The sequence below is a fragment of the Sminthopsis crassicaudata genome, chromosome 2, assembly GCF_048593235.1.
Source record: "Sminthopsis crassicaudata isolate SCR6 chromosome 2, ASM4859323v1, whole genome shotgun sequence".
Lineage (NCBI taxonomy): Eukaryota > Metazoa > Chordata > Mammalia > Dasyuromorphia > Dasyuridae > Sminthopsis > Sminthopsis crassicaudata.
The window spans coordinates 160,836,056-160,848,665 of NC_133618.1; the positions used below are offsets into that span (position 1 = coordinate 160,836,056).

General features: G+C 37.0%; 1 protein-coding gene across 14 annotated transcripts in view; it reads left to right on the forward strand.

The window, feature by feature from the left end:
- DZANK1 (double zinc ribbon and ankyrin repeat domains 1) overlaps positions 1 to 12,128 on the forward strand; it is a 138,029-nt gene extending 125,901 nt beyond the window's left edge. For 5 of the 14 annotated variants that reach the window (XM_074287766.1, XM_074287774.1, XM_074287777.1 and 2 more), the window contains 2 exons: positions 10,604 to 10,678; positions 11,148 to 11,984. In XM_074287766.1, coding sequence (XP_074143867.1) covers positions 10,604 to 10,678; positions 11,148 to 11,313 — 241 coding nt within the window. In that variant the 3' untranslated portion in view covers positions 11,314 to 11,984. Of the gene's footprint in view, positions 1 to 2,012; positions 2,173 to 10,603; positions 10,679 to 11,147 lie in introns of those variants that run through there. The other 9 variants (XM_074287775.1, XM_074287776.1, XM_074287779.1 and 6 more) reach the window with 4 other exon arrangements.
- The last annotated feature ends 482 nt before the right edge of the window (positions 12,129 to 12,610 follow it).

Consider the following 12,610-nt stretch of genomic DNA (forward strand, 5'->3'; position numbering starts at 1 on the left):
AATATCTCTTAGATACTATTGCACAACTCAGGCTTTCCATCTGTTCTTGCTATATTACCAGCTCCCATTATATATGTTTATACTACTTCTCACATGCATATCATTTTAGGTGATAGGTCTCAACAGAGCACTTTAACACTAGCAAATACCTTTGAGCATCTATCTCCCTATAAGATGTCTCTTTTGATGTTCATACTTAGAAAATCAGTAAATAAAATTATTTCCATGATTACACATTTCTGAATCTTGTTTCATTTTACACTGGCATGGAAGACTCATTGCTAGTGGAAAGCCTTTTCCATCTTGTTCTTCTTCACCAAATATTTGTTGCTAATCAACAAACAATAGATAGAGTGAGATTTTGTGTGTGTGAGTGAGTCAGTTGGCATTAAGTTCCAGGGTTACACAGCTAAGTGTTAAGTAAATAACTGAGGCTGGATTTGAACTCAGATCTTCCTGACTTTAGGGCCACTATGCCATCTAGTGTGAAATTTTTTTCTTGTATAAAATCATTAAATCATTATGATAATGTAATCTACTATAGGAAAACAGCTGTAAAAGTCTACATGTGCCCTTCCTGTGTTTTCATCAAGAATATTCTAGAATATGAATAAAAATTCATACAAAGTTAGAAGAAAATAAAAGTGGGACAAATCTGGAGTAGATTTATAACAATTTCAATCTGACCTATTTGAACAAACTGCCCAAAAGGAGAAGTGGATAAAAGAAAGGACATCAATTATGTTTATAACAATTTCATGTAGAAATTTAATCAATATAAACAAATTTCTGTAATTGAGAAACCTGAGGCCTAAAAGACACATTAGTCAGCAAATACTTTACATATGCAAAGTGGAACAATATGGCAGCCAAAGACACTGCCCATGTCGAATATGATAAGATCATAAGAGTTAAAGCTAGAAGGGATATTAAAAGCCAACTTTCATTTCCTGGAGGAGGAAGCTGAGGCACAGAAAAATATAATGATTTATTCAGAGTCACAGAGCCAGTAATATTTGAGGTATTATTTGAACCCTGGCCTTCTGTGCCCTATTCACTTTACTATGCTGCTGCTGAAATATAAATTCATTTGTAAATTATTATGAAAAAAATGATGGAAGATTATAAAGTTCTCTGGCTGTCCCCCATGCCTGGAATGCAGTCCCTCCTCCCCTCTACTTAGCTTCTTTTCAGTTTTTAGTATTATTTTATCAAATAGCAGAATATCTTAACTAGCTCTTGAAGATTTATTGTACAGATAATTGTTTCAAATGTTGTTAGCCTTTGATCTTAAAAGTACTTTGTGAATTCTTTTGTCAGTTTCTTTTTAAGGGCTAATTGCTAAAGTGTTATTAATAGCATTTTTATACTGGGCTTATGTATGTATTTTTCTAATAGATGATTCTGGTTTTATAACATTAACTCAGTTGGCCTAATGTACAATAGTAGTTTTTATTAGAAGAAAACCTGATCATAGAACTATGTAGAAGCACTTTTTTTCACTGTTCCTAAAATACAAAAGTTCTGTGAGATATCTAACAGAGGTGATGTTTGATATACTATATTCTCCAATTTTCCATATTTATTTTAACTCCAGAGTCAAAATAGTGAGTCAAAAAATGAGTTAAAATAATTTTTCTCTTTTTTCCCAAATTTTTTTTGTTTAATTGAGGAGATTTTTTTCCTTAATTGCTAAGGTTTTCTAGGAAGAAGTTTACTTTAATCCACCACAGTTCTTAGATTCTGAAGATATTTTGGTTGGTATAAGCTATACCAGCTTTATTGGACTAAGCACATAATTTAATATAGTATGTAAATAGGTTGGAAACTGTCTTTGGATCCCCAGTATCTAGTAGACCAATTTACTCTTTCTGTATAAGATTTTTAAATGTTTCTTCTAAGTATAATATAACAATAATATAATAAATCATTATAATAATGATTTACCTGCATTTTACAAAACTCTTATAATTCTTATTATTATTATCATCATTGTTATTGATTTGATTCAGATCACATTTAGGTGAAGGAGTAAAGTGGAACAAGTGGCCTCTCCCTGAGCAAAATAGAAGATTATCTCTCTTCCTATCCCAGTATCTCAATGAAGGCAGGTTAAATAAATAAATTAATGTATAGATATACTAATAAATAAATATCAAATCTCATGCTCTCAAAGATTATAGAATAATGAACAGTGGTTAATGTTATTTAGGATTTTTGGGGGGTAGTTATGTTTCTTTTTCAAGATAATGATCACTGACAAATAAACATTTGCACTGTGTTCTTCTCTCACCCACCTGCCAGACAGAGGGAAGCACAGCCCAGGTTACTGCCTACAAGTTAGATTTTCCACTGAATTGGTTAGCAAACTGCAGACTGCTTGCTAGGAGTGTTCCATGATTTTGTATTCTATAATGAATCTCTGCACCTGATGGAAACTGATAAGGAGAAATACATGTTCACCAGCAAAAATGAAGACACTTAACCTATATTCTTACTAAATCATAGTTTCTTCTAGAAAAAGTAAAACAGAGACTAGATTGAGACTGTTAGCTGGACAATTTGAAAAAATGACAGGAAAGTATTTGCATAAAGTGCACACAAGTCTCAATTCTCAAATTTACCATATTCAAATATACTTACATTTGTGTCTCCCAATGAGTTAAAATAATCTCTCTTTCTTCTTTCCCATATTTTTTTATTTAATTGAGGAGAATTGTTCCCTTAATTGGTAAGATTTTCTAGGAAGAAATTTTCCTTAATTCACCATGATTCTTAGATTCTGAAGATAACATTTGGTTGATAGAAGCTACATATACCAGCTGTGATGGGCTATGCACAGTATTTAATGTAGTATGTAAATAGATTGGAAGCTCACTTCTGTCTTTGGATCCCCAATTCTATATAGTGTTTTGTACTTCTCATTATGGTCTTAATAAAACATGTATTTAATTGAGTCTCTGCTAAATAAGAGATACTCTCCAGAGGACTTAAAGACACATCAGATTTCTACAGTCATTGTATTCTAAAGTATATTTTATCACAGTACAATCCAGTTATTTGAAGAGTATTGCATGAAATCAATAGTAACCAAGAGGTAATTAATACAAAATATTGTCAATTACAGAATTCTACTATCACATTTCAGATGCTTATAATGTCACTATTGAGAGATTCTCACAACAAATAAGACATTAGTTAAATCTAGTCATCAGTTCAATCCATATTGTTTATAGAACACTTAAACTAAGCTGTGAATGGACTCAAATGAAAAAGATAGCTGTTCTTCATTTAACTTCCAATCTACTAGAAGAGACCAATTTATGCATATCAGTCCAAATGAGGGAAACATGAGTATATATAGAACCAATTTCAGTGTTTCAAAAGGAATACATTAAAATTATAGGTAATCAAGAAGCTGAGAAAGATGAAGATGAAAAAGATGATTTGAATGACTGGAGTGACTAAATGGGATTATGCTGAGAGGAATTATTTTTAAAAGTAAATTTTGAAAGAGAAAGGGCTTTGTGGCAAATGTAGTAGCAAGGAGAAAACATTCCAGCTTAACTAAATGATTTGTATAAGAGAGAGTAAAATATGAGGAGTGGCAAGTAATTTTACTTGACAGTCCCAACCTTAAAATGGAATTGGAGACTAATTTATAGTAGCAGGTAAAGAAAATTAAACTATTAGATGGTATTTGTATGGAAAGGGTATAGAGAAATAACAGCTGATAGAATTTCTTTTAAAAAAGCAACAAACATTGGAATTTCTAGTGGATAAGGTAAAAAGAATGTGAGAAGAACTGTTTCAATCTTAATTCTTTTAGGGTATACCTATAGATGTCACCCAACATTCTTAGAACTTTCATTTCCATCACATTTTGTAAAATGTTAAAGCTGAAAAGGCTGCTTTCTCTAAGGTACCGATTCATGATCAAATGGTCAAAAATAAACAGAAATGCATGAAATAAAATACAGAGGATTACAAAGAAAACCAAATATATTGAAATATGGTATAGTTAACAAAATATTTTTAAAACAAGTTCACTTAACCTTAGTGAAATGTAAGTTAACAGGTTAAGATCCCCTACTCTAGTGCAACACCTCCATTTTACAGAAGGCAATTGGCGGCCCAGAGAGGGGAAATGACTTGTTCTGGCCATAGAGGAAGGATCATTCAACCTTCCATGTAATTGAGACAGAATCAGATAGAGCTCAAATCTCAGACTCACAGATTTAGAACTGCTCAGAGATGACTAGGCAGAAGAAATAGAGACCCAGAATTAGTGTCAGAAAGGACACTGGAACTCTAATGTCCTGACTTTGATTCGAGAGATTTTTCAGCCAAATTATTAAAATCTGGGCTTCAAGCCTATCTCCTAGGAGCTGGCTCTCCCAGACCCAATAGTGCCTGATTTCATAGCTCAGGATAAGCAGCCAAGTAACTAGGTCACCTCAGTCCTGTTTATAATAAATAGAGGCATGATAAGCACTTATTCCTTTTCTCTTCCATTCTTTTATCCCACCCTCAGAGACTGAAAACTACTTAGACCTGAGGAATTTTTCTCTATTCTTACCAAAATGGCCCATGTTACCTGTAGAGCCTGTGACTACTGAACATTCCCCTCTGAGAATACCGGACACATAGTAGACAATTAAATGCGGTTGGTTGATTGACCCACCATACCTTTACCACAGGTCTATTGCCTAACATCTCAAGTTTTCAACCATTAAAATATTGCTCAATATGTGCCTTCATTGACTTATCCCATCTGAGGGCCTGCCTCTCTGGGAGTAGGGGACCAAAGTAGCTCTCAACTCCTGTTCCAGTTGGTAGCTTGATTTCTGTTTCTCACTAGGGATAATATGCCACAACCCCTGATGTATCTGAAACTTTTTTGCCTCCGAAGGGTTCAGAGCAAGGACCTTTTTCTAGGTCAGGCCAGAAATTGGGTCCTGGTATTCTGTGCTCCAACTTTCCACCCTCAGCCAGGAGAATCCTGGGAACTGAAGCTAGCCTCAGATTTCTTTGCAGATAGTCACTGTTAAATCAATCAAATAAATTAACTATATTGTGGAAGTTGATCATAGTAGAAGAATTGGTCTACTAAAGAAAGGCTTCAGCCTTTTCACCAGACAGTGAGGAAAGCCAATCTTCATTGTAAAGAAGGAAACTCCCAGAGGCTTTGAGGATAATGTATTTTTTAAAATTCATCCAAAGTAAGAACTCCTTAACTGAAAAATATTCCCAGATTAGAGTTTTGCAGCAAATAAGAATATTCAAAATTCCTTCTCACACCATCACTCATTGTGGTTGAGATTGGACATAATATTATCATCTCTTAATGGGGTAATAAGAGGCTGATTTGGCACAATGGAAAGCACCATCATAAAATCATAGGGTCATAAAATTTACTGCAAGAAAGGGCCTTAGAGGCTGCATGGTCCAACTTCCTCATTTTATAGGTTAAACAAACCCAGGCCTAGAGATGTGATAGCTAAGTTTTTGGAGATAAGAGGGAAGTCTAATGATCTAGCCCAGCCCTTTGAAAATGCAGACATTTCTGCTGCCTAGCACAATGGCAATCATCTGGACAATCTTGGATTTCCTCTGGTAAAGCATAATGGGAAAATGGCCAGCTACATGACTTAATTCTCCTTGACATCAAGAGTTTTAGCTAGCTAAGTTATTAGGTAGCCAATGGACATGAATGATAGGGGATTCTATTATAGTTCTATAAAATGTGATGCAGGAATAACTGATTTCTGTGGTCTATTCTAATTCAAAACTCTGTACTTTTTTCTTAAGACATTAATCTCACCTTTTAAAACTTGGTAAGATCTGTGTTTTGGATGAATTTTGGATGAAAATATGAATTAAAACAAACTTTTCTCTTTAGTAAATTTCACATTTCATCAAAACATCCTGGTCTGGTAAATCTTAGGACATCTGGTCCTGGCCTCAGTATCTAGAAAGAACTGAGTCAGTTTTCTCACAGACTGCTTCTTATCCATGTTTCTAACAATTGAAAAGTTGTAGCCTCCTACAAATGCTCCCAGGCTATAATGTCCCCCATATGCCAATTATAGACGATATCATTGAGTGTCCTTTGGAAGGATGTTCCTACCAGCAATATGTGTTTTTGATTTCATGAGCCTACCTTGACAGATGAAAAGTAATGGTTTAATGTTACTTACTATATGATTAAAATTTCATTCCTTCTTTTCCTTCCATGTACCAGAGCAGGAACATGTTCTATGGCTCAGTGATTCAGGATATTATAAAAGCAGTAAGATATATAGGAAGATTAAATAGGAGGGCCAAGAAAGTCCATAATTGATCTGCCATAAGGATGTACCAGTTATGTCTCTCTTACAAAGAGCTGTGAGCCCAGAATCAGGGATTTAATGGAAGGTTCCTTGAATTTAGATACTGAAGGGACTTTAGAGAATATTGACTATTATCCAGTGATTTTACAGCTGATAAAATTGTAGAGAGATTAAGTGACCTTCCCCAGAACACTCCAGTAGTTTCTAAGGAATTCAAAATCTAGACCTTGATGACTCCAAGTCATCTCTTAGAAGAGAAAAGGATACTGAAGGGAAGATTGGGAGCAAAATGGAGATCCCAAGATTAATTCAGGAATAGGTGCCTAGCCACATGAAGTTATAGAGAAAGGTACTCATATGGTCCTGTACAGCAAGGTCACTAATATAGGATGAACCAGCCATCCTAAGAGATTGTTGGATTTACTTCAGTCAGATCAATTAAGAAGAAAATCAAAGGTAATGAGGAATTTCTGAATAGTTTTTCAAAGCTGAACATTAGTATGTCCAATGGAATATTGATGTCCCCTTAAAAATGAAAAGAAGGTTGGGGGACAGTGAAGCTCTTGCCATCCACCGTCCTAGAGCACAGAGCCCTTTGAGGGGTACCTGCCACACCTCTTGGGTCACAGGAATGCAGGGGCACATGGTGTGGGTATATTGGAAGGAAGAGGAATACCTATTGTACAGAAATGTTAGGTTTTAACCTAGCTAAGCCCACACAGTTGCAATAGGGATAAGAACTTGGATTCCAACAGTAAGAAAGGTACATGTGGATCAATCAGCATTTATTAAACATTATGTGCCAATCACTTTAAATTTCTTGCAGCCTGAAGCTCAGGGGAAACCATGGAGTAAGAACTCGGCTCTCCAAGGACCGGGGCCAAGAGGTTGTCTAGCACAAAGAGGCAACTTTTTTACATGTGGGGAGTCCAAGAGAAGGCTTCTCTGGAAGGGGGAGAGAGAATAGGGTAGGAACCACCTTCATGGTATGTGGCTTCCCTATTCTGCACTGAGGCAAGGAAAACAGACAGTAGAAGGTAAAGATTCCAGGAAGACAAATTGAAGCTGGTAACTAGGAAACATGTGTTTCGGTTCAAAACAGAAAGCCCATTAACAGTCCAGATGACATTTGGCTGACTGACTAGAGATGATCACAAAGGGGTGTGGGGAGCAGTTAGGGATGGCCAAAGTGAACCCAAGAAGAAACAAGGTCCAGGTCCTTATACAGTTAGATAAAGTAGCAGTCTCCAAACATCATACATCCCATTAGTAAAAAGGAAAAAATATGCCCACATATGTATTTATAAATTATATATTCACTACTATGTTAATATATATTTTTAAATAAGCATAAAAAGAGATTAAAATGCTCATAGATTCGGTAGTTAACCACTGGAGCTTATTAGAGCAGTCCCATCATCAGTCCTGTTCTTGAGGAAAATCCTTTTGGCAGTAGTGGGAAGAATGGGAGAGAGACTCCCAGGAGGCCACTGCAGTGAGTGATGATGAAGTCTGAATTAGGGCAGTGGTTGTGGGAGTGCAGAGAAGTGACAGTTATGGGCAACTGTTGGAGTGTATGGGAGCATTGGGAAGGACACCAAGATTAGGATGGTGATGACTGACAAATAGGGAATTTAAGAAAAGGGGGTGGGGGAGGGAAATAGGAGATCTGCTATACAGATCACAAATATCTGCTCATCCCGGAATACTCTGTCCCACTGAAAATGAAAAGGAGGAAGAGAAAGCTCTTTCTATCCAGGCGTGAAGCCAAAACTCATTGAAGGCTGCCTGACTCTTGGGTCCCGGGAGGGAGAAATACATGAAAAACTAAAACTAAAACAGGGAAGGAGAAAACTAGTGCTTTTCTAAATGGGTGAAAACTGCTTTATAACATATATATATAAGAAACATTCCAGTTCACAACAGACACTTAAAAAGTAAATAATAACAAAAATGACAAGCATAAAGAAATTCAATTCCTACTGCCTAAGTTTATTTCAATTGCCTTATTCCCAGGAAGCCTTTTGATTGATTTCCATAGGCACTGATTTCCTTTTAGTTCCTTGATCTATTGATCAAGATTTATTCTCATGATAAATCAATCCTACAAGATAAGCTAACTTAAGTCTTGTAAGTGGTTTTGCCTCTGTCAGACTGGCAAAATAATATGCATTAAATCAGATATAAACATCTATTAAGCACCTACTATGTGTCAGACACTATGTTAAGTGATAGAAATACCAAGAGCAATCCCTGTTCCCAAAGTGTTCATAATCTATTAGGAGACTCAATATGAAAACAACTATATACAAACATGTTAAATACAGGGGAAACTGAAAATAAACAGAAGGTGCTTCAATTAAGGAAGATTAGGAAATGCTTTCTATAGAAGGTAGGATTTGGGCCAGGATTTGAAGGAAACCAGGGGAGCTCAGAGGAGAAAATGAGAAGGGGCATTCCAGGTATGAAGGACCACCGGTAAAGAAGTCTTGAAGTTGAGAGATGGAGTGTCACGTAAGGAACAGCCAGGAGGCTGTTGTCACTGGTCACAAAGTACATCTGCCAAAGAGTATAAGGCTGGAAAGGGGGGGAGCAGTTATAAGGACTTTGAACTCCAAACAGAAGATTTTATGTTTGATCCTAGAGAAAAAAGGAACTCCTGGAGTTTCTTGAGTAGGGTAAGTTACACGACACTTTCAGAGATCCCTTTGAAAACTGAGTGGAGGATGGACTCAAGGTGGGAGATCATGTCTCGGCTGCTGCTGAGGGCCTGTACCAAGGTGGTGGCAATGGCAAGGGGAGGGGAGAGCGCATTATGTGACTTATGTTATGAATAATAAGTATATAGAAATATGGCAGATTCAAGAGAGTGGTCTCCGTGAACTCATACCAAAGTTGTTCAGTATGTGCAATCCTGTCATAAGATAGGACGGTGACTCTCCAGTGGTCTGGGGGGTCAGAGGTGGCGTCTCCCACTGACTCCCCTTCCTCCTCATTTCTCCTTCAGAGATCCATAGAGAAGGGATGTGGGTAACTTGCCTGGCAAAGTCCAGCCCCCCCAGGAATAGGATGGGGAGAAGGGAAATGGGAAAAGAGGGTGAGCTTTTCTGCATCTCTCCCCTCTGCCCAGATGCCCCTGGAAATGCCGACAGCCAAAAGAAAGAGAAATGAGATCTGCTCCCTGAACTAAGCAGGGGCAGGTGGTTGTGGAGAGAAGTCATACTCTGAGCCTTTGCCTAAAGCGTCAAGCCACAGGCCTATGGGTCCAGGGGAGGGTCTTTGGGCATCCTGGCTCTAAAATCCAAGCTGAGATTCTAGTGTGATCCTTTCATGATCTGCTGCTGACACCATTTCCTGAGGAGAGAGTGAACAACAGCAAATACCCAAGTAAAGCTGAGGAAAGGAGTGAGAAAAAGTTCAGAGACAAAGCCACAGGGACCCGTGATCCCTGATAGCGATATGGGGCAGAGACAGAGCCAGAGCCCAGGAGACATTAGTCAGGGGCTATCCAACAGTGAGCCCTGAGCCCTTACCTATGGAGCCTGCCCATCTAACATTGTGAGTCAGGCGAGTCACTGGGGGCTTCTGCTGTCCTCTTCCCTGCTGGCGGCCCCTCAGGTAGGACAGGCGGAGACCACCAGAAAGAGAAAGGGATGACTCTCCATGGACTCAGGCAGGAGGGTTTTCTGTGGTTTGTACTGGCTGCTTTGAAGCCTTGTGAGCACAAGGAGAAGCTTGCAGGGGGTGCTAGCCACTGAAGTTCCCAGACTGCACTTGGGCATTGACAGATAAGCTGGAGAAGTAAAAAGTTCTCAAAATATGTGTGTAAGAATATTTAGGTTTACATTTATTTATATATATCTTGAGAAACAAAGATGCACATAAATACAATATATATATATGTATATATATATATATCTGATTTGTGCCCTTCATTTAAGGAGGATGTCTTTGATACAAAAGTCATATGTGGTTATTCATATTCATATTGATTTAAATCTACATTTAATTTTAGTTTAATAAGACTTCTCTTTCTCTCTGCAACTTAAACTCATTCATCTTCACAGCCTCTCTATAAACAAAGGATAAAGGAGGACACTGATAGGATCTTCCACAATTAGTGAGTATGTCAGTGATGAACTTTGAGGTAGAATCCGTGTCAGTTCTTAGCATTATGCAGTACCTACCCACTAGTGCCCATCCTCTCCTTACAGTGTTATAATATCGAAGCCTTGGTCAGAAATAAGCAAACTTTCCTCCTCCTCCAACAGGCTGGGAAACACAGCTCTTCATGAAGCATGTCTGCTGGGCCCAGAAGGGAAGAAATGCGTAGCAGCCTTATTGAGGTAAGTTTATTGAGTTGGATATTGGAAAGATGGAAGGAAAATGTGGGCATAGAAGCAATCCTGCTGGAAAAAAAGTTGCTAAAGGGGGTTTTCCTGGTATTGAAAAGCCTCCCCTGTAAAAAAAGCCCTATTAGGCCACTGAGACACTGGCTTGGCAAATAAACAACTTTCAAAGGCACAATGAAAGCACTGTCACTCATCTTCAGTTTACTTGGATTGCCCAAGGAACATTGCCCAAGATTTATAATTGTATTTTTTATATCAATAAATTCCCTCAAAATGAAGTATAAAATGTACCAATCTTATGCTTTTCTTTATTTACCAAATGCACACCTATTTCTCAAGCCAGATATATTCATACCTCCGTATGAAAGCCAGGTGATTGAGCTCTATGATATATGATGAATATAGCTAACTAGACGACCTTTCCCTAAGCCACTTCCACTTTCATATATTATTTCATTTGCAGATATAATGCAAATATCCAAAAGAAAAATGAAGAAGGAGAATCAGCATATGATTTAGCTCTGAAGACGGGGAATGATGAAATTATCTCATTATTTGCTGCAAAACTTGATCAAGGAATCCTAGACCAACATACCCAATCTAAGAACCTCAGTCTCAAAGACTTTTGACCCTATTTCCTTACTCCTGAATGCCAGTTTGGCTTTATTTAAGGAAAATTGCTAATAAACACACAACATTCTCAACTAATTTTGAAAAATTTTCCAAATATGCAAAGAAAGTTTTCAACATTCACCTTTACAAAACTTTGCATTCCAAATTTTTCTCCCTCTGACCAAACTCATTCTATAGATAGCAAGCAATCCAATATAGATTAAATATGTGCAATTATTCTAAACCTATTTCCATATTCTTCATGCTGCACAAGAAAAATCAGATCAAAAGATGAAAGAAAAAATGAGAAAAAAAAAAAGTGAAAATACAATGCTTTGATCCACATTCAGACTCCATAATTCTCTTTCTGGCTGCAGATGGCTCTTTCCATCACAAGTCTATTGGATCAATTCATTTTTAATTTAATATCTTTTAGTTTTAATTTAATTTTTAATTTAAGTAGGTTCAGTTTAGCCAGTTAGGACATTATATATTTATGAGAATTATTAAATGAGGAGAATAGAACCAACATACAAAGCCATTCCCTATTTATTGCTTATTGTGATAAATACATCTATACTTGCTTGTAAACTTCTGAAAATTTTTTCTGTTATATTTGTGAACAGTTTATGTCAGATATTTTTATTTAACCTTTAACTCTATAAATCATGTTTGAATAAATCATTATGCAAACACACAACTTTGTTTCTTTTTTGGATATTCCAATTTGTGTGTGATCAAGTAGTTCAGTGAGTCCCCCAACTTTTCCGAATGGGATCTACTTTTGATTTCCAATGATTTGATGACAAGTTTGGGGTGAAGGGTAAGGACATAGAGAATAGGTACTTAAGCTTTTGTCTGCTGCTTCTCCCAGAAAACCTTGGGAAGAGAAGTGGTTCAGTGGCTACCATCTGGGACAACAACTTGATGGAAATCTTTTGTAAAGTCAATTAAAAAAAATTCCAAAAGAAAAAGAAGGATGAATATTCCTAATTTGATGCAACTGCCTTTAAGATACATGGATATGATTTCATTTTTTCATTCCAGATACCCACAAATGTTTCTGCATCTTAAATTTAACCATCAGATGATATTCCATTCCAAGATCCCAGTTCTCAAATTCTTTTTGGCCAGTTTCCTGCCCCTATATTTCTCCCAGTCCCTCACTCTGCTTCTTCTCACTTCTCTCCTATTCTCCCAGTAGATCACCATTCTGATTCCCTTTGCCACCACCCAGCCTGAAATCTTTGCAATTCACTTGGTATTCACCAATACTCTAGACCCCTTCAACCTGCTAGTACAATCTGCAAATCA